Source organism: Papaver somniferum, chromosome 11, assembly GCF_003573695.1.
Source record: "Papaver somniferum cultivar HN1 chromosome 11, ASM357369v1, whole genome shotgun sequence".
NCBI lineage: Eukaryota > Viridiplantae > Streptophyta > Magnoliopsida > Ranunculales > Papaveraceae > Papaver > Papaver somniferum.
The window spans coordinates 101,597,712-101,621,598 of record NC_039368.1 but is presented as its reverse complement, the minus strand read 5'-3'; the positions used below and the strand labels follow the sequence as shown (position 1 = coordinate 101,621,598).

Below are 23,887 nucleotides of genomic sequence, written 5' to 3'. Positions count from 1 at the left end.
GCATACGCTTATCCGGGAGCGAAAGATTTGTTGGAAAGAATTTTCGAGAAAGGGTAATATTTTCCTCTCTAAAATAATATAAATTTTTCAGGAAATATTAATAAAGTAAAATAAATTGTAAAGGTCCATTCAAAAGAATTTCCAGCATAGGGTAATATTTTATTTCTCTAAAATAATATAGGTTTTTCATGCAATAATAATAAAGTGAAAATAATGTTTTGCCATATTTTCATAATATTATTTGAAGCTTTTTATTTAGATACTGGAAAGTTAATGAGACACCCAATATTTTGGGTTTCTCAAAAATGTATATTTATAAGATATGCGAAGTGATGAAAATTATATAGCAATCGACTCCCACTGGGAGAAAATGACAAGACTTCCGATGGGAGATTGACACTATTTATTCCCTCAAGATCCGGAGAAATATGCTAAAAATCTGAATCCTCATGATACTGGTGATTTCTTGAGGTATTTAAGAAATGGAAGTATCCACCTCATAAGAAATTCAAAAACCATACAAGCATATTATGCTCCTCACCCACATAATTTTTATCGGAAATTTCGCGACCATAATATTGTTTTTCTAATTCAAAGCTTTATTGTGGTAGAAAATTACAAGAACGAGTTGCAAAAAGTTGAACACGCGTGGTTTAATGAATTTTTCATCAGTGGTGCTTAGGTATGAAAACTTTTTTTTTATTTTTTTTTTAATGAAAATGTGTAGAATTGAAGAATCACAAGTCACAATTGAAGAATCATAGATTACGTTAAGATAAAGTAATTATAATGAAATCCTAGGTTTTTTAATTTGGGTTTAACATCCATGTTTTCACTCATACGTTTGACTTGAATTTTTGCTTACGATGTATTAGAAGAAATGTTCCTTTATATGCATAACATGTTTGATCTTCCATTAACTGTGTTTCTCATTAGTTTGAGATGTTCAATCTGTGGTAGTTTTCATATATTATGATGGATTTTCTGATTGGTTCTCCTGGCATGTTGTATGATGTTTGCAAGTACTCATATTACATTCCCATATGATGAAAAATGATCATTAATTATATAAAGCTATTTTTTTTATCTTCGAAACATTTGCTTATTATCTATTCGTGTGATGAATCAATTATGCATTTAGTTATTTACTTTAATGTTAATTTTGTAACACTTTGCTGTTGGTATATAAACACTTTAAGATTTTTAAGCATAACATAGTTTTAGAAGATATACAATATGATATGGAAATTACACGGACCAATGAGATTTTTCTAGTTACTAGCCTACAACTTTACCATTTGAAATTTTGTGTACTAATGTTCTCATTTCATAAATCAACAACTTTTTATCACCCATCTCTTTTCGTAGACCAATGGTTTTTCTAGTTTGTTCTCATTTCTTTTCTTTTTTTGTAATTAATTGAATATGTTCTATTGATTTATATATTCTTTTAACTTGTTAATTTCTATTTTGTGTCCGATGTTCTGGGTTCTATTCGCACTTCGATGAACTATCAAAAAGATTGATAAAGAGGGGACTTGAAGCTTGAAGGTTTCAGAGTTTACATGGGATTTAGATTTCAACTTACTGCTACCTTTTCTTTGATTCTAGTTGTTTAAACTTTCAACTTTTCTTGTCTTGGTTTGTTTTTATTTTTAAATGTGTTTAAATTATGAAAGTACTTTAAGTATATCAAAGTGTGTAAGGATGGAGAATGGAGTTAAAAGGTATTAAAATTTATTTATTTTTTTGATCAAAGGGAGTGTTATAACAAAACTAAGGAAGAAAATTTACATTATTGTTATTACAAATATTACGAAACCAAGTAGTTTTTTTAGTGCTATTTAGAATCCTAGAGTCTATACAAGAGAATTTAAACTTATTAATATACTTAGCTAGTTTACCCTCCCTAATACTAAAACTTCTTCTCATATATTGGAATGAAGATTTAGCAAAAAAATTGTTTAATGATAAAGCCTTCAACAGAATAGCTTTGCATCTCCAGTTTAGAGCAGAAAAGTATTCTTTCATTCATTTATGACGTTATTGTCGTCATTGAGAAAGATTATATTGTCTTTTCGACAATCTCTGGCCCATTTAATTGCTTCCTTACAATCTTTTGCTTGTGCTTCCTCTGAACTAATATATCTCCCTGAGCCTCTTGCATACTCACAAATAAAGCCTTTATTATTCATCATAACTAAGCCATAAGCAAAATTTCCCGACTTTTTTTTGGAAAGATGCATCAAAGTAAGTGTAAGTAAGATCATCATGATAATCTGTATCAACACAATTACAGCTAGGATGGGTTGGGTTACAGTAGTGGGGAATCTTGGACAATGGGCGCAAGCCTGATCCAGCAATATGGCGTGAGTGCAGAAGGAAAATTTCGCTTGTCAAGCTCTTTCGTCGAGTGCGCGATCATGACATGACTTTTTCTTTCTCTAATATAATTTAAACTTTTCAGAAAATAATAATAAAGTAAAAATAAATTGTTGTTCTGTTTTCGTGATATTATTTCAAGCTTTTCATTCAGATACTGAAAATATAATAAGACACTCAATGTTTTAGCATTCTCGAAAATGCATATCTTATATTTATATGATAGGTGAAATGTTAAAAAATATATGACAGTTTTATCAGTCCTGCAAGGAGAAAATGGAAAGAATTTTAATGGGAGATTGACACTATTTAGTACCTCAAGATTTGGAGAAATATGTTAAAATTTTGAATCCGCAAGATACTGGTGATTTCTTGAGGTATTTAAGAATTGAAAATATCCACCTCATAAGAAATTCAAAAACCATGCAAGCATATTATGCTCCTCATCTACAGAATTTTTACCTAAAATTTTGCAACCATAATAATGCTTTTCTAATTCAAAGCTTTATTGTGGTAGAAATTATAAAAATGAGTTGCAAAACCTTGAACTCACATGACTTAATGAATTTCTCATCAATAGTGTTTAGGTATCTATTCCTTTTCTTCTTATTTTTGTATTTTATGGTAATGTGTAGAATTGAAGAATCAAAAGTCACAATCGAAGAACCGCAAATTAGGTTAAGATAATGTAATTGTAATGGAACCCTAGGTTTTTCATATGGATTTTTTTAATTGTAAATCACTGATCACGTTGAACATTCATGTTTTTACTCATAAGTTTGACTTGAAATTTTGCTTAGGTTGTATTGGAAGAAATGGTCATTTATATGCACAGTAGATTTGATCTTCCATTAACCGTGTTTCTCATTAGTTTGAGATATTAAGTATGTGGTAGTTTTTGGGGACTATGGTGCATTTTTTGATTTGTCCTCCTGGATTGTTGTACGAGGTTTGCAAGTACCCAGGTTTCATTCCCAAATAATAAAAATTAATGAGGTTGTTTAATCATTAATTGCATAGTGCTGTTTTTTTTTCCCGAAGCATTGTTGATTATCTATTTGTGTACTAAATCTACAATGCATTTAGTTATTTGCTTTCAAGTGGATTTTACAATACTCTGTTGCGGGTATATAAAAACTTCAATATTTTTAAGCTTAACATAAGTTTAGAAGATATACAATAAGATATGTAATTTATTTGGACCAATGAACTTTTCCCAGTTACTAGCCTACAACTTTACCATTTGGAATTTTGTATTTTAATGTTTTCTTTTTCATAGAACAATGGTTTTTTTCGCCCATCTCTTTCGTAAATCAGTGGTTTTTCTCATTAGTATTTTTTTCTTTTTTATAATTGAATATGTTTTATTGGTATTATATATTTTTAGCTTGTTAATTTCCATTTTTTCCCCCAGAGGTTTGGGGTTTTATTCCCACTTCTATGAACTATCATGTGACATACCGTAAATTACGCCTAGCTCGCCAGGGAGGACAGGCCATAACTTCCCCGGTGCGCCACTCTGATGCTACTAACCGGGCTTTAAAATTAGGCAAATACACGTTCATTTTCCCTTGCAAGCATTCTTGGATAACATGTTGTATCTAACTTACCTTCCACGTCGTTCCAAAACTTACCCTTGTCCTCAAAGAGTATAAGGCCTAATAGGCCAAGCTAATGCATTACTACATGCATAAGTGGCTACCAAATCTACCAAATCTTTTCCAGGCATAGGCCGCTCCAAGCTCACTGCCATCTCCCTACTTTGCTTACCAACTTAGCTTAATCTCTTTGCCATGCCCAATGCATCATTGGTGCAAAAGCCAACTTCGTGTAGATTGATAGGCAGTATGAGCATCAAAGAAATGGAATGCAACTTGCCTCAAGTTTGGACACAATCATCTGTTGTATCGGAATACCGATCCAAATGATATGAGACGCCAATATGTCGCAATCATCTCCAATTAGATGATATGAGCGACAAAGTGCTGGACCGGAAATGCTGCAACTTATTGGGGATGCCTATGTACCCTTCCCTACTCTAAAGGTATCAAGCATGACAATAGTCATCCTCTAAGGGACCAGTAACTAAATCCAACTCGTGTTGCAAGGCCATGTCCAAACAATTGACCATGTCCATATAGGCCATTTCGTCAAAATGTATCAAAGTGATGCATATTTAGTCCGAAACATGGCATAGTGACGCCTTCGCATCGTATGCTCCTTTGGAAAGGCTATGCATCTATAAATGAGGCCTAAGCATCATTTACACTCTTCTGGCTAAGCTATGAAGCTTACTTGGTGCATGGTCCGCATATGCCGCTTCAACTAACTACCCCTCCCTATACATGTTAAAAAATACAATTTGTAACTTAAAATAGGAGAACTTTGACATTCACCAAGTGTCATTTCACTATTCCTGAACGTTTTCCATGTTTTTTTGAATATCCGACCATAATGGTTGAATTTCCCGCTTTCAGTTACAATGTCTAGCCATGTTGGTTGTATTTCCAGCTTTGGCCCATAGGCCAACTACAATTTATACCCATGTTGGTTGTGTTTTTATTCTGGTCCATAAGCCAGCTTCAATGTCCAACTATTTTGGTTGTTCATTGCCAATGCCAGCCTGCTCTGCCCAGATGCATCTTTGTGATGCAATACTATCCATCCATGCTGGTTGTACATAACTCGGCCATACTGTCAAGCCATGTTGGATGTGCATAACTCGACCAATTCTCTCTGACCTAATGCATCATTGTGGTACGGCATTGGCCATAAGCCAATGAGCTTTCTAATATACCATTGTGGCTTTCATTTTTTTTCTAGGCCATTCTTCTAACTGGCCTAATGCATCCGTTGATGCAGATTGGCTCTTGGCCAATATACCCGGCATAATGCGTCATTTTGGTGTGACATTGGTCTTTGGACAATATCCTCTTACCACGCAACAGAATCTTAAGATGAAGCTTCATCTTAGGCCATGGCGCATCTTTGAGCATGCCATGCTAAATATACGGGGTGTTACATATCAAGAAGATTAATAAAGAGGGGACTTGGAGCTTGAAGGTTTCAGAGTTTACATGGGATTTAGATTTCAACTTAATGTTACTTTTTCTTTGAGTCTAGTTGTTTAGACTTTCAACTTCTCTGGTTTGTTTGAATTTTTAAATGTGTTTAAAATATTAAAATATCCTAAATATTTCAAAGTGCGTTTGAATGGAGAATGGTTGGAATTAAAAGGTATTACAGTAGAGATTTCAAATTTGAACTTCTCTTGGTTTGTTTGAATTTTTAAGTGTTTAAATTATTAAAATACCTTAAATATTTCAAATTGTGTATGGATTGAAAATGGTTGGAGTTACGGTATTATAGTAGAAATTGCAGGTAAAAATTATGTTTTGGTTATGTACTTAATAAATATATTTGGTATTTTTACTCTAGTATATATAATAAATCAGAGACTCTGTTTATTTTGTTTTTTTGGTATTCAAGACTGAATTACGAAAGAAAAAAGCTAAGTTGTCTGATTCCAAAGAGTAACAATATTAGCTTGAATATTATGGCTAGTCCATTTGGTTTGGACTTTGTGATACGGTGCATAGGATGCGAGGGAATAAACAACAGTATTGGTCGTCTTTGGCACGTGGTTGAAAGCATTGCTATTGTTAAGAGTAGTCATAAATTTTAAAATGTTATCCTTTAGCTTCCATATTCTCTAAGGGGTTGTTCTTGAACTATTTGACAACTCTAACTGTCACATTCTATGATGATGGAAGCACCAAACATACTTAAGCGGTTTCTAATTTAGTTTCCAAGAGAAATCCATCAGCTTCAGTGTACACAACTGCATCATCCCTGCCAAGTTTAGTACCATCACCATAATAGACTCGCCTGTTATCTCTGGAAATTGCAGCATATGTGTATGAACCATCTTTCGAGGTTGCGTCAATACTGATCTTTATAGTTGGGTATAGTGGGGGTTTTCATACTTCATGTTCTTCAGTTCTAAATGCAAGATTATCCGTCTCCTCTGCTTCAGTCTCACCTTCTTCATTGTAGTTGTAGTACAAGTTAAACCAATAAAATGTTATTGCTAGGGTACCTTGCACTCTGTAACTCTTTTTCTCAAAAGATTTTGCATTGTGAGTCTTTCATATGGCCCAACAGATGGACATTCTCGTAGACATAGAGTATTCGTCAACACTACTTCTTAATCAGAGATTTATTATAGCAGCAAAGTTTACCTTATTATTACCATTTAGTCGCAAACCTAGTGGAGAGGCAAACCAAACTTCCCTAACAAAATTACAATAAATCATGAGATGGTCGACAGATTCAACATCATCTGAGCAAAAGTTGCAATCAATGGAAACTCCTTTTATGAATCTCCCAATTATTTTTTCTACGAAAATACCGTTGTGTAGATATCTTCATACAATTGTTTTTATCTTTGGTGTGACTCTCTTGGTGGCCATAACTTTTTCCAAGGGAATTGGTTCTCCCTCATCTGAGAAGTTTCACCTTGTTGTTCTATAGAACTTTCTGAAAAGATAGAGGGGTAAAGTCGCCTGAGTCGTGAACTTCCGGATGATAATGTCCTCAACTGCAAAATTGATTGGGACCATTTGTATCCGACCTGTAGTAAAGTCGTCTACATTTTTTTGAACAATGCTCATATTTCATTGGCATATAGATTCACATATCAGTTGATAGACTTTGATAACATCAGGATTTATATCTTCTTTACGTACAGGGATAATACCAGTGGTAGTAGGCATCCACGGCTAAGGGAACATATTTATACTCCGGCCATTACCAACTAGAAATATACATCATTTTATTAAGATTGTCCATGGTAACATCGTTCACCAAGTAGTGGAATAGTTGCGTCCCAGAATGGATGTCCTTTGAGATACATTTTTGTAGAATTCTCACCCATAGTGAGTCTTGTCCATGCTAAATCTCCAAGCAAGCTTTTCCACAAAAGCTAAGTTTAGGTCTGATAGAGATCTTAGACGCGTACCTCATTTCTCTTTTGACATGTTGAACCACTCCAATTTTAAAAAATGTGCATTCCTCTTATCTCTAGTGTGCACGAATTATCTTCCTGAGCTTGTTGAGAATATCTCTCTGTATAATAAAAGTTTTCATATAATAAATTAGGATTAGATCTAACACAGCTTGAATCAGAATAGTTATGCTTGCATTAGATAATGAATATGTTTTCCATCCAGCTAGTTTCTCATCAAATTTTTCAATGAGGAAATTGAGATTTGGTATTTTGTTTCCTTGATTCAAAATCTTTATACCCAAATATTTTTCTTCTTGTTCATCCTCTTTACCCCCAACTGAATGAATTCCTATGCATATGAGTCTAGTCATGTTTGCTGAAGTGAGTTGAAGATTTAGAGTAGTTAACAAGTTGTCCCGACACTATATATTATTGTTGCCAGACTGAAGGTACTGAATTAATTGTATTAGTATCAGTATTGCCAAAAAACATAATATCATCAGCAAACATTATATGGAGACATTAGGAGCCCATCTATTTATTTTGTATCCGCTCTAGTGACCTTCCAATTGCATTTTATGAATAATACCCGATAAAGAGTGAGCACTGATAATAAACAGATAAGGAGATAATGGGCGTCCTTGCAGTATCCATCTTTCTCCCAAGAAGAAACCTTCAAGTTGGCTGCTAAGCAAGATAGAGAAGGTTGTGGTTTTAACATTACTCATATTAAGTGCATATGCTCTATATGTGATGTTTATATTCAATAGAGCTTGACTAAGAAAATCCCAATCAACTCGATCATGAGCTTTTCTCATGTCTAATTTCAATACAAAAGATCCTTGAGAACTATTGTTAGAGAAGTGCAAAGAATGAAATAACTCGTGAGCTGTCACTATATTGTCTAGGATTTGCCTGTCTGTTATAAAAGCAGATTAATTTTTCTTTATTAGACTATCGAGAAAAGGGCTTAGTCTACTGGTGATAATCTTAGTGACAACTTAGTATAGGACATTGCAAAGTGTGATGGGTATGTAATCAACTACGGATTCAACATTCTTTTTCTTGGGAATAAGAGCAAGATAGGCGCAATTTAGACATTGAGGGATGGTTGATTACCTGAAACAGTCTCGAATTAGTTGTACAACTTCCTGCCAATACAACCTTCCAACATTTTTTATAGACGAGAGTTGTATATCCATCCGATCCCGGAGATTTCAGAGACCCCATCTTTTTCACAACATTAAGGATTTAATCAACACTATGACTTGAGCTAAGACACCGCAATCATATTGGTTCACTTGTTAGGATTATCAAAAGACAAAGAATTTGGATCCATATTATTGTCATTAGAGAACATATCTTTGAAGTGATTAATAAGATTATCTCTAATTTGGCCGTGATCTGAAATCCACTCTCCATTAGGATTTCTTAGAGCAAATATCTTATTTTTACATGAAATACCTGAGTATTCTTGTCAAATTCTGATACCCATTTTGATTTGTTTCGCTCCTGCAAAAAAAAATTGTCCATGCAGTATGAGCTAACAATCTTGTTGCAATTTTTTTCTATGCTTCTATTGTTTTAGCAAGTGTGTTGCAGCCTGCAAGCCAACCACCTTTTATTTCTCACATTATATCTCCTTCTTTGTCTCACAAAAAGAATTCCTGCTCTATGCCCAAAGACTTTTTCCTAAAGACTAAAGTTTAGAAATTTTGTCCCCAGTAGAGTTATCCTAGTTGGATTGAATAACTTCTTTAAATTGTGGGTGATCAGTCCAATAAAACTCAAACTTGTAATTTGGTTATCTTTTTGGTGATTTTCTCATAGTGTTAAGAATTATAGGAGAGTGGTCACTTCTGATTGTTGGTAAGATGATCAGAACTGCTGCATCATGGAATAAAAGTCTCTAGTATGTCATGCATATGGCCCTGTCTAACCTTTCTAAGATTGGTATATTTTGGATGGGGTTGTTAGGCCAGGTGAACGTCGGTCCTGCATATCCAAGAACAGTTATATCTCTCTCCACGGATCAGATTCCTGAATTCATTGCAACTTATGTCGATGTTTGAAGAGACACCTTGTTTTCCAAACTGGTCCATGAGCACATTCAAATCCGTAATTATACACCATAGGTTTTAAATTGTAGCAATGATTTTTTTTTCATATATCTCCTGAAGCCATCTCTTTGTTGGTGAGCCGGAGAGACATAAACACATAACAATTCCTATTTGAGAATAGATAGTTTGGATTCAATAATACAATGAATCAAGTTTTGATATTTAGATACCATTGATAAGTCAACATTGTCTTTCCAAAGGATGGCAAGGCCACCACTTCTACCATTAGCAGCAACATAATTAAATTTTTTGAAGTTGAGTGAATTGGAAACCCTTCTTCTGTTATTTTCATTCAACCTTGTTTCAAATAGGAACAAAACAGATGGCTTGCAACTTCGCAGGAAGGAGTTTAATGTTAGAACTGTAATCTCGTTCCCTAAACTATGATCATTCCAAGATTGCATTACATATTGTCTGCGGATTTTCAGGGCAAGTCGCCACAACCTCTTTAGAAGTGCTACAGTGTTGTTTGAGTGGTGGATCACAATCCATAAGTTATGGTAATCTTTTTCTCCCAACATTATGAAGGATGAAAGAACTATCCGAGTCTTGAGGGATTCTATCTTGTCTTTTCCAGTGTCTCGATTTATTGGACGAGTCTTGAACAACTTCAGGAAGGGAGTGTGAAGCTATTCGTTTGGGGTTGAATTTCTGGGATGTTGGAGGTAATGGATAATTGGTGAGGGTTGGATGGTTTGGTGTTTTCGGGTGTGGTTGGATTAACCGGTTTTGGTGTTTTGGTTTTTGCGGGAGGGTTGAGGGATGTTTGGTTTGTGGCTCAGTGGCTAGTTTGTTGCTGGGTTTAGGTGATTTGGTAGCTTCTTGAAATTTTGAACCACTTCTTTCTTTATTTGCTAATTTGGATTTCGAGTTGTTATGAGAATTTACTGGAGTTTGGGTGGTTCCTGAATTGCATGGGATTTGGAGCTTGATATGGAAAGAGTATTACTTTTTGATTAAATGCAGTGATGCTGGCGAGTGATTATAGGAGCTAAAAATGGTGTGGCTTTGACCACGTTAATTCAGCGAGTGGGAATTAGGGTTTTTTTCTATGTCGTTATCACCATCATGGGTGATGCTTGGTGTTCCTAGTTTTCTTCTTACATCTTGACTGGTTTGAATGATTTTTGGCCTGAAATTTTTGGTGTTTCAGAAACCGTGCCATCTTTATATCTTACATTCTTTCCGCGAAAGCTTTTGATAAAATGACTCAGATGATTGTATTGAAATCACATCCCAATTCAAGTGAACTAGGTAAACAACTTTATTAAAACTTGATATCTTTTAGCTTCCCGATGGTCTCCATGATCTCTGAAGCATATTCTGAAGGATATTAAGCTCATATATATTCTCATTTTGTGATGGCTGTGAGGACCAGAAAATATTTATGCTCTGTGCTAGGTTCCACCGGATCTCCCGGAACAAAATTTTGAAAAGAAAACCAACAATAACACTTATCATAGAAAATTGTCAAGAATGTGAAAAGGCAGAACCCTGATTATCCTGCAAAACAAACAACACAACTAGAAACAAAGAAAATTAGAAATAAAACAAAATTGTCCCTGGACGAGAGAAAAAATCATCCAGAAGATGAGAGAGAAAATCATCATGTAGATGCCAAAGTGCAAAAAAAAAACAAATAAACAACAAAGTCGAAGAAGCGGCAAGCCATAGACTCATCTTCTTTGTCGAAATTCCGGCAAGCCAGAGACTCATCTTCTTTGTCGAAATCGGCAAAATTCCTAACCCGAAAATTCGGTTGATATTGTCAGCGAATTTATAAACCAAAAATTCGATTGATACTGTTAGTAGAATTCTAACTACATAACAATTTCGAGTTATGCTCGAATGAGTTAATCCAAATGCATGATCGCGTACAACGGAGAAAATCCAAGTTTGCCGGCATAAAATTTAAATCACATCATCTGAAACCCAGTTGACATAACACAATGCCTAAGCTCCCTCCCACAACAAGCTGAACTCCAAATTCCAAGATAGAGTTGACATCCATTGACTCTCCCACTGTTCATCAAAAAAGGGTTTTGGAAATGTGTCTTCAAAGGACGTATGTGGAGTTTCCTGGATAACATATTATTGAAAACACATGAATCAGAATGGGCACAGATTAGATATCGCAACCCAAGCCATTATCTCAAGAACCAATGTCAATCTTCCCGAATTGGTAACGGGTGCAATTTTTCACAATTAAATAAAAACTACATGAAAACAATAGCGCTCAGACAGCCAAGGGTTAGGGTGAAGAGTCCCAATCAGAAACACTAGTCCACAATAGTGCCATCACCGCAAGCCATTATCTCAAGAAGGACCCACGTTAATCTAACTGATCCTCCGCATTAAGGGTTTTTGGAATAGCCAAGGCTATTTATCCATGCTTGCTATGGTTACAATTACTCTCAAGTGACCATGGTTACAGAGAAAATCTTAAGAAGAAAAGTAAAGCAGATATGTTATATTATGGGTTGGTAACTATCAGATGAGAAATAGCAAGAGTTGTCCAACTAGCAACACATAATTCACATTCCAACAACAAATGGAAGTAAAAAGGAAGCAATTCAATTACTCAACTGCTACTTACTCTGTTGTCTAAACTCACAAGGATTTTTAGTGTCATCACTTTATACTTAGTGTTTTCATAAATCCCTCGAGCCTGTCGAAATTCCTCATCTGCTTTAATGAACTTCTCAAAATCTGATTCAGTAGTCAAACTCTCGCATGCTTCCAGATAGCTTCCAAGCTTAGAATTGTAACCTTTTTCAGCTTCTGACATCGTAGACTTTAGTTGTTCAAGACGATCATTGATTGATATTACCACATGTGTTTGATGGAGGTACACTAGCATCGCCACTAGTCTCCGTCCTCATACATGCAACATTTGAGGTGTCTTGGTGCTCCATTTGAATGATCTTTTTTGAATAGTCTTCCTGTTCTTTTGTTTCACAAAACATATATGGAGTAGTTAGAGAAAATAACAAGTGTTCCCACAATAATGCAAATCCTGTACAGCAAAGAAATAAATTAAAAAAAATAAATAAACTTTTTTAGGGAATAGAACTCTTGATTGTATCGGGATGAATAATTGCATAAAAAGTTAGATACGAACTTGTCACTAATGGAATAAGAAGCACAAATAATCCGAACATATACAAATAATACGAACTTATCTAGTAGTGACAGGGATGGATTAAAACTTGAAAAAGAAGATCCAATGGTAAATTTTAACTTCAAATAAGCCTTGTAAACAATTATTTCGAATGGAATAAGAAGCACAAATAAATAAATCTCCCCCTTTTAATAGCAACAAGGGATTGCAAAACTTAAGTAAATATAACTGTTGGATCTCCAAACTTTAAAATTCCACCGTAAAATTCCGTCCCAACTATTGCTATTGTCCGTTATATCATTAGACTTCCTCATTCTTATCGGCCGTTAGATTTTAAAGAAGTGGTATAAAGAATGTTTACAGGTACATAAAAGTAAATGCACTTTTTATATATTTAAAAATCTCATATCTTTTAAATTACATGTCCGATTTTTGTAAATTTTATATATTTTGAAAGCACTTTAAATTAGCTATGCAATGAGCACAAATAATGATATCTAATTTTTGTTTTTCGATTTCTTTTTATATGTCTCCAAATCTTATATGTTTTCTCCTTAAAAGTTAGACATGACTTAAAATTAGACATAACTTAGAAAAAAGTTGAAAAAATCTATAAGAAAAAAACAAAACAAAACAAATGATTGATTCTTAAGTACAAACAACAGGTAATTTTTAAATAAAAAAAAATGGTGTCGAATTACCACCAAATTATTTGGAAAGTAGAAAAATAGTATCGACATGCAACACACGTGCTGACTACCTGTTGAGTTTAATCCGAACATATACAAATATACAGAGAGAGGCAGATAGGAATATGATGTGAGTGAATCAAAACATAATATGATCATACAGACGGATATACATAATAAAGGCAAAGTTAACCACCGGGAAAGCATATGTGTTAACATAGGGCAAAACGAACATAACATATAAATTGAATCAGAACCGAAACTGGAAAAGATTTATGAAATTGCAAGTACCGAAATTGATTTTAAAGGAGCCGAACAAGAAGAAGAAAATACCTTTCGCGAGAGGGCGAGAGAGAAAAGTCAGAAATACGAGTCAATAACTCGTACTATTTCTTTGGTCCGGTCAAAATTGTTCCGGGTCATTGGGAAGTTGACTTTTACCTACGCAGCGATGCTTTGATATGTTTACTGAATCTAACCGTGCGTCCTGGCAATTAGAGTCCAATGTTTCGGGAGCTGGATGTGGCTCTAAGAAATTACGTTTCAATCAGCCACAAACAAACCAGTCAGGCGGCTGTCCACTAGTACTCCAGTTTAAGTACATAGTCCCCGGTGCATGTCATTCAGCAACTTTCCGTTGTGTAACTGTGTTAAGGCTCCGTTTTAAAAAAAAAAACAAAAAACTGTGTTAAGGCTGTCTAATCCAGGGCCTTGCAATCTTGCTTACACGCATCAGTTGTGCTGAATTCCTCATTCCCAACCACCTTATCTGATTACCAGAATTTTTTCCCATTCAGGGCTACAAAATTCACAATAAAATATCACTTGATCACTAAGCTAAGAAGTTGGAATCTTAAATCACCTTCATATTAAAAGCTGAAAGATACAGAACCTCATCATTTTTCTAAATCTACAGACAGGTAAGAATATGTATAACAATATTAGGAAGAAAAAATGGGGGGCCTTAAAGGTAGGGTACCCCCGAGAAGAGACGCTTTCGACACTTGTGCCTATGGCTGCTCGCACTGGCACCGACACTGACACAATGTTTGAATAAGTATACACATGTGGAGTATGACAAGTATAAGATTCGGCTCAAAAGAGAAGTGAGATTCAGCTGAAAAGGCCAACCCATACAAAAGCAAGTATTGCTGGACCAGAATCATCACTTTCCCCGTATAATCTCTTCTTCGATGAAAGCAGCATACTGAACAACTCAAAACAACTAAGAAGTGATTTTCATGAATTAGGATGCCAATTCAATTGAACTCCGTTTTCTTCTTTACAGGAGGTGATTGACGTAGAATGTGATGAGTTTGGTTTACTAAATCCATTGGCCTTGATTGGAGATGAATTAGTTGCTTTTGACGGAGTCGTAATCCTTGTTGACTCCGAGAATTTAGCTGCTGACTCATCAATAACAACCTGCTGCTGCTGTTGCTGTTGCTGCTGTCGATGCTGTTCCTCCTGCAGTTGTTTTTGGGCTATTTCTATTTGTCCGAGTGATGGCATGTCACCTCTACAGTACCTGTGCCATAACTGACGGTACTTTGATTCCAACCCCAGAATAAATTTTGATCCGTTGCAAACAGGGGCCTTCACCATAAGACCACGGAGACTCATCCTTAGGCGGGAAAGAGTTGTGACGTCGTTGGCTAACTGAACCGCCAATTTAACATACTCATCTTCTGTTTTAGCAACTAGATGTCCCAACCCTGTGTTTATTTCAGATAAACTTCCATTAGAAGGGTAACCAAATTTGCTTTTATTTTTATTTCGTTTCAGAAGAAATGAAGGTGGTGTAAGCCTATCATTAGGATCTGTTATTTAATGAGCACGAAATGCATATTGATGAAAAAAACAGGAAACACGTAAACTGCAACAGAGAAGTTATAGACACAGGCCATGCTAGGAAAAAATATCCTACCCAAGCTATTTTGGACATCACCTAATTTCACAAGCTTGGAAATATTCTGGGTGTTTTTGTCTAACAATAAAGAAAACTAACTAAACCACTGTAAGGAGTTACCCTTCAATTGAGATATCATATACAGATTAGCCTAGAGAAAAACAAAAGGGCGGGGGGTTAGAGACCCTGAGAGATATTCCGAGACTAGTTCTTCTATTAAGAATCGAAGCATTAGAACTAGCAAACTAAAGTAGCTATAACTTTCTTAAAAGCCATATCATTTCAAACAAACTTGACCAGGAAAGGTTGTTGATAATACATCAGACGAGAGATGATAGGCTGATAGCTACATCATCATAGGCAAAAGGTTGAATTTTTTAGCAGGACAAAATAAGGATCTGTAAATGTAGATGGCATGATAAAGTGTATGTTACTCACCAACTTTGCTTAGGAGACTCACACCAACATTATGTGCATGAACAGAACCGGCCATTGTGACGCACGGAACTCCCATATATAAGGATTCGCAAGTTGTTGTTGTTCCCGCATACGGAAAAGTATCCAAGCTTAATGGGAAAGATGAAATAAGATCAGAAAACATTCAACGTGATAAATACAAAAGCAACAGGAGTTTACAAACATGCTAGCTGAAAGGAATAAAAACAACCTAAACTAAAATTTCAGCACAGAATTATCACAGTATTAAAAAAAAAACGAAAAAACTAGAGGTTTATAACTATGACATCCTTTTGTATGTGAGGTTAAACATTAGTGTAAGGCAACCAGGTAATCAAATGACTTTCTTTATAGAAAACTCAAAATTCCTCCTAAACGTAGAGGATCTTGAGTGTCAATTAGGTAAATCAATAAAGTTGCACTGGGAAATGACAGATCTTCCTGATAAATGTTCTAATACAGAAACAACGGATTAACCAGGTAATTTCATACCTAATATCCATGAGGGAGTACGCTTGCAAATGATCATGGTTGAGAAGAATCAGTGGCAAAAGATCAACACGCAGCGATTCTAGTCCCAATTGCTCCAATGTTGATAGAAATTTCTGTCTTATACTATCACAGCAGAACGGTTTACACTTCACTACAAGCCGTGAATTTGGAACAGCGCATAAAATCCTTGCCCAAACTTCCAAGACCTTTGGGGTAATCTGGAAAAGATTGATCAACAAAAAAAAATAAGTAACAACTAAACAAACATTAATAAGTAATCCGGAAAAGATTAATAAGTAACAACTAAACAAACATTATAACTAAACAAGCTGGTTTCGTTCTTCCCCAAAGAAATACCTTGGCTAGATTATTGAAGGTACCGAAAGTAACGAAACCATTTGAAAGTGCTGGGGTTGGAGAAACAGGGCCCGCTTCAGGAGAAGGTGTATAACAAAGGAAGGAGTCAGGCAACCGAACCAACTCCTCAATATGCCTGTCATATTTAACAACACAATCATCCTCACCATTAAAATCTATAAAGCGATATTCTTAGCTGAATATATGTACGAACCAAGCGATTAAAGTAAGGAACAAAATCTGAAAATATAATGAAAATATGGCTTACTTTTGCTTTGTATCAGAAGGGTCGGCAAACGAATCAGTGATTCTATAGTCAATGGTAGGCAAACCAGTTGTGTTCGGGTATCCAATCCACGTGACCTACAATAAAAACAAACAGACCAACTCATCAAGCTAAATTCACAAGCAAAAAGAAGTTATGCGGTTACAAAGCCTCAGGCTCTGGTGTTTGGAATACAACAAGATAACCAGTCAGCTGTATTTCAATGTCTTGTAGAGAGACATGTCAACCAAAAGACGAGCCACTAGTTCGAAACAAAGGCATTTGTTTAAGAATCTAATGATTGTTAATACTTGCAAGATAAATGCATGAAAAAAGCTTAAAGAAGCGAAACCAAGAAAACAGTTTCAGAAACTGCAGAGCCTCAAAACCTTATAATTCATTAAACAGTCATAAGGAGATGCAATTTCAGTACAAATCAGAACCTAGATTAGTACGGAACAAGCAATTGAAGAGAATTTTATGTCTGGACACCATAATAAGTACAGAATACTCTAATTGAAAAAAATATGAATGGAACATGTGAAAAGATTACGCAATCACGATCATGCAAAAACAAAGTAAGAAAAAAAAAATTTATGTCTGGACACCATAATAAGTACAGAATACTCTAATTGAAAAAATATGAATGGAACATGTGAAAAGATTAGGCAATCACGATCATGCAAAAGCAAAGTAAGAAAAAAATAATTATATATAGGATAAGGATGGGGCTTGACAAATACCTGGATAGGAGCTGGTTTGCAAGCCATCATTCCTAACTTATTGTTGGCCGTGTGACCAGTAAGCTCTACCAATATGTCGATTTTATCTTCTCTAACCATGACTGCAACCTTCTTCTCATCAATTCCATATATATCTCTCCACATCCCACCCTTTTTCAAAACCTTTTCTCTGAATCTGTTAGTTTTTGCATCTGCCTGTAGTATAATTGAATAACAATCACAACAACATTAGTGCGACGAAGAAAATAACATCATTTAACTTTGGTTCTCATGTTCGTGGAGGTAGTTGTATAAATAAGGCCAGATAAAAAAAGATTACCTTAAGAACAGCTGAATACACGACAACCTTGTATTTTGAGTAGTCATGATAGATAAGAGGTGCCTCAATGAAATAAGAGACGGAATGAGTAAAATAATCCGGAGAAACGTATCCAATAACAAGCGGTCGCTCTGGTTCTTTTGGATTGTCCCATGACACATACTGTTGATATAACCGCATAAAGCGTCTACCCCAGTCCCTGCATTACACATTTCAATTCATATTAAGACTCCAAGTAGAAAATGATTTGGATCAGTTAGAATTGTTTAAATATTGGGGATCCAATTACGCTGATTTACAACTGTCTCTTCCATGGTAGTCAATAATTACACTGAACATCAAGTTTGCGGTATGGAAAATAAATAGAACACGGTACAATATTAAAAGTACCAAAATGCCGCCTTCTGTGAAAGAGTCAAAAAGACAATTTTATACGTCGAATGCTGAAGGCAAAAATTCTACAAATACCTGTGAGCCTCAAAAAGCTTATCATCTTTGCCATCATTTATGTAGTTCATTGCGAGCAACCGATTCTGTCGGAAATAGTAACAGTGGATATATTACACATATAACAATTGCACGGAGTATCCTTGTAAAGTTACAGAACCATTTCTTCAATTCTTCTATACAAACAAGAAGTAGCATTGTAGTTTATGATCAGAAGCGTCCAAGCTAGCAAGAAAAATAATTATACCTGTCCTGCATTACGTGAATCGGGATCTATTTTAAGACATTGCTCATAAGCCTCGATAGCCTGAGTTATATTGCCCGCATCTCTATAAAGAACCCCTGTTCATTGAAGAGAAGCCATTTCATCAAGATAATGAGAAAGCCTGAACTCGAAGAGATTCCAAAAATATAACAAAGAAATGATAAGTTTCCAAATTAGATTTCATCAAGTAATGCACCATCTCATAGATGTCGATTCAAGAAAAAGAAGAAGGAAAATCCCAATGGAGGTCATTAGGCGGTCCCGGATCATTCTAAAGAAAGACACTGATCCACAAACAGAAACTTACAATACAAGGTCACTCGAAACCGGACACCATAAATATAAAATAATCCTCAAATATGGGTTCAACATTACGCATTAGTTGGTCAGGATAAATAAATGTGAAAGAGAGGAGATACCTAAGTTATTGTAAGCCTCTGCATAAGTTGGATTTGCTAGGATAGCTTGCTCAATCATGGCTGCTGCAGCATCCATTTTTCCCTTCAAATATAAATTAACAATATAGAACGATTTAATAACATAAATCTACATGGGAGATAACATTTAGATGTACATGGGAGATAACACTTAGATGAATAAAGTAGTAAACCTGGACAGTGTAGACAACACCAAGATTATTAAGAGATTGTGAGAAGTTGGGTTTGATTGACAATGCCCACTGCAAAAGTATGAAAATGTATTAATGTCATTCATCTCCTTTAAAAACTTGATGTATGAGCACCAACGACGAGAAAACACACAAAAAAAATAAATAGACTTTTTGATAAAAGTAAAAAAAAAAAAAAAATACTAATCTAACAAAAAAATTTAGATGAAACTTACCTTGTAACATTCTACAGCTTTGTCAAGGTTGTCTCTGTCTTTGTATATTACTCCTAAGTTGTTGCATGCTTCCGCACAGTTGGGATTAAAGTGCAATGCAAGTTCATAGAATACAATAGCCTTCAAAATAGAAGTTGTTTAATAAATTTGCTTCAGTCAGACATTACTTAAGAAACATGAACACTTTCAGATGTACTATACAAGGAGAAGTTTTAATCAACTCTACAGGGCAAGTTATAGAAGTTTTAATCCACACTTTACCAAGGAAGAAGGAACAAGGTTAAACAGATGCATATCATACCATGTCAAATTTCATCATTTCCCCGTATGCAACACCAAGATTGTACATTGCGTCAGCATAGTGCCAATTGTAGAACAGAGCCTTCTTATAGTATGCAATACCTTGGTTAATGTCCCCTTCCAGTTTAACCTAAGTAATTGGAAGTTCAAATTAAATTTCACCACTTGTAACAGCTAAAAAAATACAAGTCCAATTTAACCAAAAAAAAACACAACTACAAACAAATGTTCGCAGTTGAGTACAATTATGGTTTTTTATTTTTTAGGAAACAGATGAAATGATATATAAACACTGCTAGTTGCAGGAACGGCTAAAACGAAGTGCTCAAAATAAAAACACACCTTTGTTCCTAGGTCCGTCAAGGCTATTGCCATGTTATTCTTTGCGATATCAAAGTTCGGAGACACAGCCAAACACCTAATCACAGAACACAAAAAGTGAGTCCCATCTTACGTGATACATGCTACATGTACCGTGCTAGCAGGTGCATACACTCAGATATATAAATATAAAAACTACCTCTCATAGCAAGAAATAGCCAACTCCAGATCCCCGCGGTTCTTATAAATTACACCCATGTTACAATACGCTTCAGCATACATAGGCCTTTGCAGTGCAGCCTTCTCATAACAGCTAAGAGCCATATCATATTGCATCATCTCAGAATATACAACTCCAAGGTTGTAATATGCAGGCTACAGGTGAACATACACATTTGTCAGAGCCATACAGAGTCCATAAGCGCATAAGTACAAGCCAATAGAAAGAAAACACGTATGACAGAGGAAAGAGATAATACAGCGTAGTGAGGGTCTATTTTGAGAGCTTCAAAATATTTCTGCATTCCCTCATGAGTGCTGCCAGCTATCTTTAAACTAGTACCAAGATCCGTCAATACAATGGCAAGGCATTCAGCAGCTGGTTTGTAAGTAGGATCTGCTTTTAAGGCCTTCTGATATGACTGCAGTACATAAAGTTGCCAAGTTTCAGAGTGCTCCACAATCATAAACTAAAAAGGATAGCACAAGGAAAATATAGATGACAAACAAGTGAATACTGTATAGGCAAAATACTGCAGAGCTAGCATTGCATCAGACTAACCCTCGCCTCAAGTATGAATACATTTTTCTAAAGATACTTGACGAAATCTATATCCTATCATCATAACCCTTATACCTCAATTCTCAAATGAGCAAATATTCCGTTTCGAGTAGGTTCTGGCCCAAGGTGTAGATTCAAATCCCATATCTCTCAAATATTATTAATCCTCCAAAAAAAAAAAAAGTCAGGGCATTTTCACAACTTACAGATTGCAGGGATTTTTCAGAGTCTTGTTTATACTGATGGCCATCTGTGTACAGATCAAATCTAGTAACATAAAATTATATTTCCACCATCAGTAGAGATATAGCTACTTGTGTCATGGAATTAATTGTGACAGACTCCACGGAGCAATAAGTATATGTGCGGGGTAAGTATCATTTTCTCTTATAGTTTCCTTTCATGTACCTAGCTTGACAGGTTTGCTAATTAATGACCTTTTTTGAAGCAGTATTGACATTTTTGTTTCAACAGTGAGGTTCTCAAAAACCTTCATGTAAATATAGATATGCACCAAATACTACAGCATCTCAAGTTACAGAAAACCTTGCATCGAGAGGATTATAGAATAACACGCATGAATCAGGTGAATAGCATGGGAATACTAATCAAAACATAACCAAACAACATGATCACCACTAAGCATGAAACAGAATGAATGATCTCAACAATGTACCCTTGCATTAAGATAAAGATATAGTAATAATAATCGTACAACAACAATGAGCAGACCTCAGCAGCCTCCATTAGGTGGCCTTCATCTTTGTATAGAATTCCACAATGTGTAAGTGCAACAGCATTCTCCGGCTCCAGTTTAATAACTTCAGCAAAACTTTCAAACGCCCGACTACTTGCATTCTGCATTTGTAAGCAAATCCCTTTGCCTATATACGCTTCAACATTCGTACCATCCTTTTCAATAATACTTTCATACAAAGCAAGAGCGTCCGCGAACTTGTTTCTCGACCTGAGAATATTTGCATATGATAAAGCATCTTTCCCTTCGAATTTGTTCCGTAAAGGAGATACATATGCAGCTGAAACACTAGTATTATCAGCTCCTTTTATACACCCATTTTCAACAATAGCCCCTTTTTCTCTACTCCCATTACTTGAAGCAGAAGACCCAGGCTCCATCCAGACCATTGAACTTAAACTTTCAATACAAATTTCCTGGATCAAAGAAAAATACAAACTTTATCGCTAAAATCCCAACAAAAAAAACAACTTATGCTTAAACCCTAATATAAAAAAAAATCCTATTTTTTGTGGGGGATTTTCAAGAAAAATCCCCAAAAAACTAGACAGAAACCAAATTCGAATACAATTGTGAATTCGGAGCTCACTTACAGTTAAAGAAGGGGGTGATGAGGGGCTAGCAGAGCAAGAACATGGCAAAGCTTCTCCGCGGGAGTGATGGAATGTTGGTGGCGTAGGATAAGAAAACAAAAGTGGAGTTTAAGGATTTGAGATGAGAGAGAAAGTACGAGAAAGAGAGGAGGAAGTTTAAGGATTTTGTGAATCCCGCCTCAACCTCCGAACTCCCTGCTGGTTTTAATGTTTCTTTCTACTTTCCGATGTTTGTATCAAAATCAAAAGACAAACAAAATCTCTCTCTTTGCCACAAAATAAAATCTTTATATTCATCGATGAATAGTGAATATACTGCCTATTTTTTTATTACACCTTGATTAGTTTTATTAGAATGATGACAAAATTACCCTCTGGTTATTTGTGTTAAGGACTTTTTTTTCTTCCGTTTCGAGTAGAATAAAAGTAAAACAATTCACTTACGGTGGGTTTGTTTTTGTTTTTTTTTGGTAAGATAGTAACCCTATGAGAAAATATCAACCACATATTCAATTCTACATTCACCACCACTGTACTGCAACTTCTCTAAACTCACAGGCCTAGCCATTCAGCATTTCAGTCACAGTTTCACAACCAAAAATATCAGTTCATTCTTCCCTGAAACTGTGAATTAGAGACAAACCCAATGTCCTAAACATCCATCTAATTCACCCATTCATCCAGACTCTTGCTTCAGTTTTACTCCAATCAATCTTCATAGTCTCTGCCTCAAGCACCCAACAACATCATCTTCTTGCCAAATCAATAGTTGCAACAACAACTCAAACCACTACTGCAACAACATATCACTAGACACAACCTCAACAACACATTCATCTAAATCTCAATACCACCAGGATCTCAAACTCAGCCATCACCTCTGCCTGCTCCGATCTTAACTGCAACAACATCAACCAAATCACCGCCGGTGTCTCAACCATTTTGCAGCTTCAGTCACTACCAGATTCTCTTTCTGTTCATCACAGTAGTTTCTTGCTTGAAACCTCCATCAACCACTTTATTCTTCAGTAGCAACAACCCATGGAAGTAACAGCTCCATTAACCTTCTCAGACCTTATAATCAACCAAGCCTGTTTGTTATTTCATCACATAACTTCAATTTCTCCTTCTGTGTTCTCTATTGCAACTCAACTTCATGTCTTCATTGTAAACTCTAACACAACCACCGTAAATCCATCTTTCCATCTACGAATTCAAAAACCCCTTCTTGTAATTCAATTTTTATACCTGCAGTAAACCCTAACCTTCTATATAATGACCTAATTAAACCCATCAGAACACACTCCTCAATCGTCAACAGCATCAGCGATTCAACTTCCAAATCCCACATCGATTTTCAACAGTAAAACCACTTCAAATAATATTTTTAATGGGAAGAAGAAGATCCATAAACAACACCAACAGATCTAGAAGCAGAGATCAATGAAGCAGATAATAATCTTTTTCCTCTTCTTCTCAATACAGCGGCAGTCATGGAAAACTCCTGTTCTTTCCTCGCTCTCAATGAAAAAAAAATCCCAGGAAAACATGATTTTAGAAAATAATGGGTTTCAGAGGATTTTTTCACCAAAAATGGGTGCGCGCGTGAACTTCTCCGCCCGTGGATTTCACAGTGGAAAAAATATGAAAAATGGGTCTCCCTGTAGTTTTCGCTTTATCTATTTCTAAGGCTTGCAAAATTCAAGATGGAGGTTCATC

General features: G+C 35.5%; 1 protein-coding gene and 1 non-coding gene across 2 annotated transcripts; both read right to left on the bottom strand.

The window, feature by feature from the left end:
* Nucleotides 1–11,571: 11,571 nt before the first annotated feature.
* LOC113325630 lies at nucleotides 11,572–11,694 on the bottom strand. The gene has a single exon (XR_003348087.1). It is a non-coding gene; the product is annotated as a small nucleolar RNA snoR80 (small nucleolar RNA).
* Nucleotides 11,695–14,157: 2,463 nt separating this feature from the next.
* On the bottom strand, nucleotides 14,158–23,448 carry LOC113320299 (probable UDP-N-acetylglucosamine--peptide N-acetylglucosaminyltransferase SPINDLY). The gene is made up of 18 exons (XM_026568224.1): nucleotides 22,169–23,448; nucleotides 21,551–21,991; nucleotides 20,517–20,678; nucleotides 20,237–20,412; nucleotides 20,059–20,134; nucleotides 19,718–19,846; nucleotides 19,417–19,536; nucleotides 19,184–19,252; nucleotides 18,993–19,074; nucleotides 18,556–18,650; nucleotides 18,330–18,394; nucleotides 17,862–18,060; nucleotides 17,543–17,737; nucleotides 16,803–16,897; nucleotides 16,535–16,670; nucleotides 16,178–16,395; nucleotides 15,668–15,795; nucleotides 14,158–15,035 (listed from the first exon to the last, which is right to left on the bottom strand). Exons 2-18 carry the CDS (start codon nucleotides 21,962–21,964, stop codon nucleotides 14,560–14,562), a joined length of 2,835 nt encoding a protein of 944 aa, XP_026424009.1. The 5' UTR covers nucleotides 21,965–21,991; nucleotides 22,169–23,448; the 3' UTR covers nucleotides 14,158–14,559.
* Between the last annotated feature and the right edge of the window lie 439 nt (nucleotides 23,449–23,887).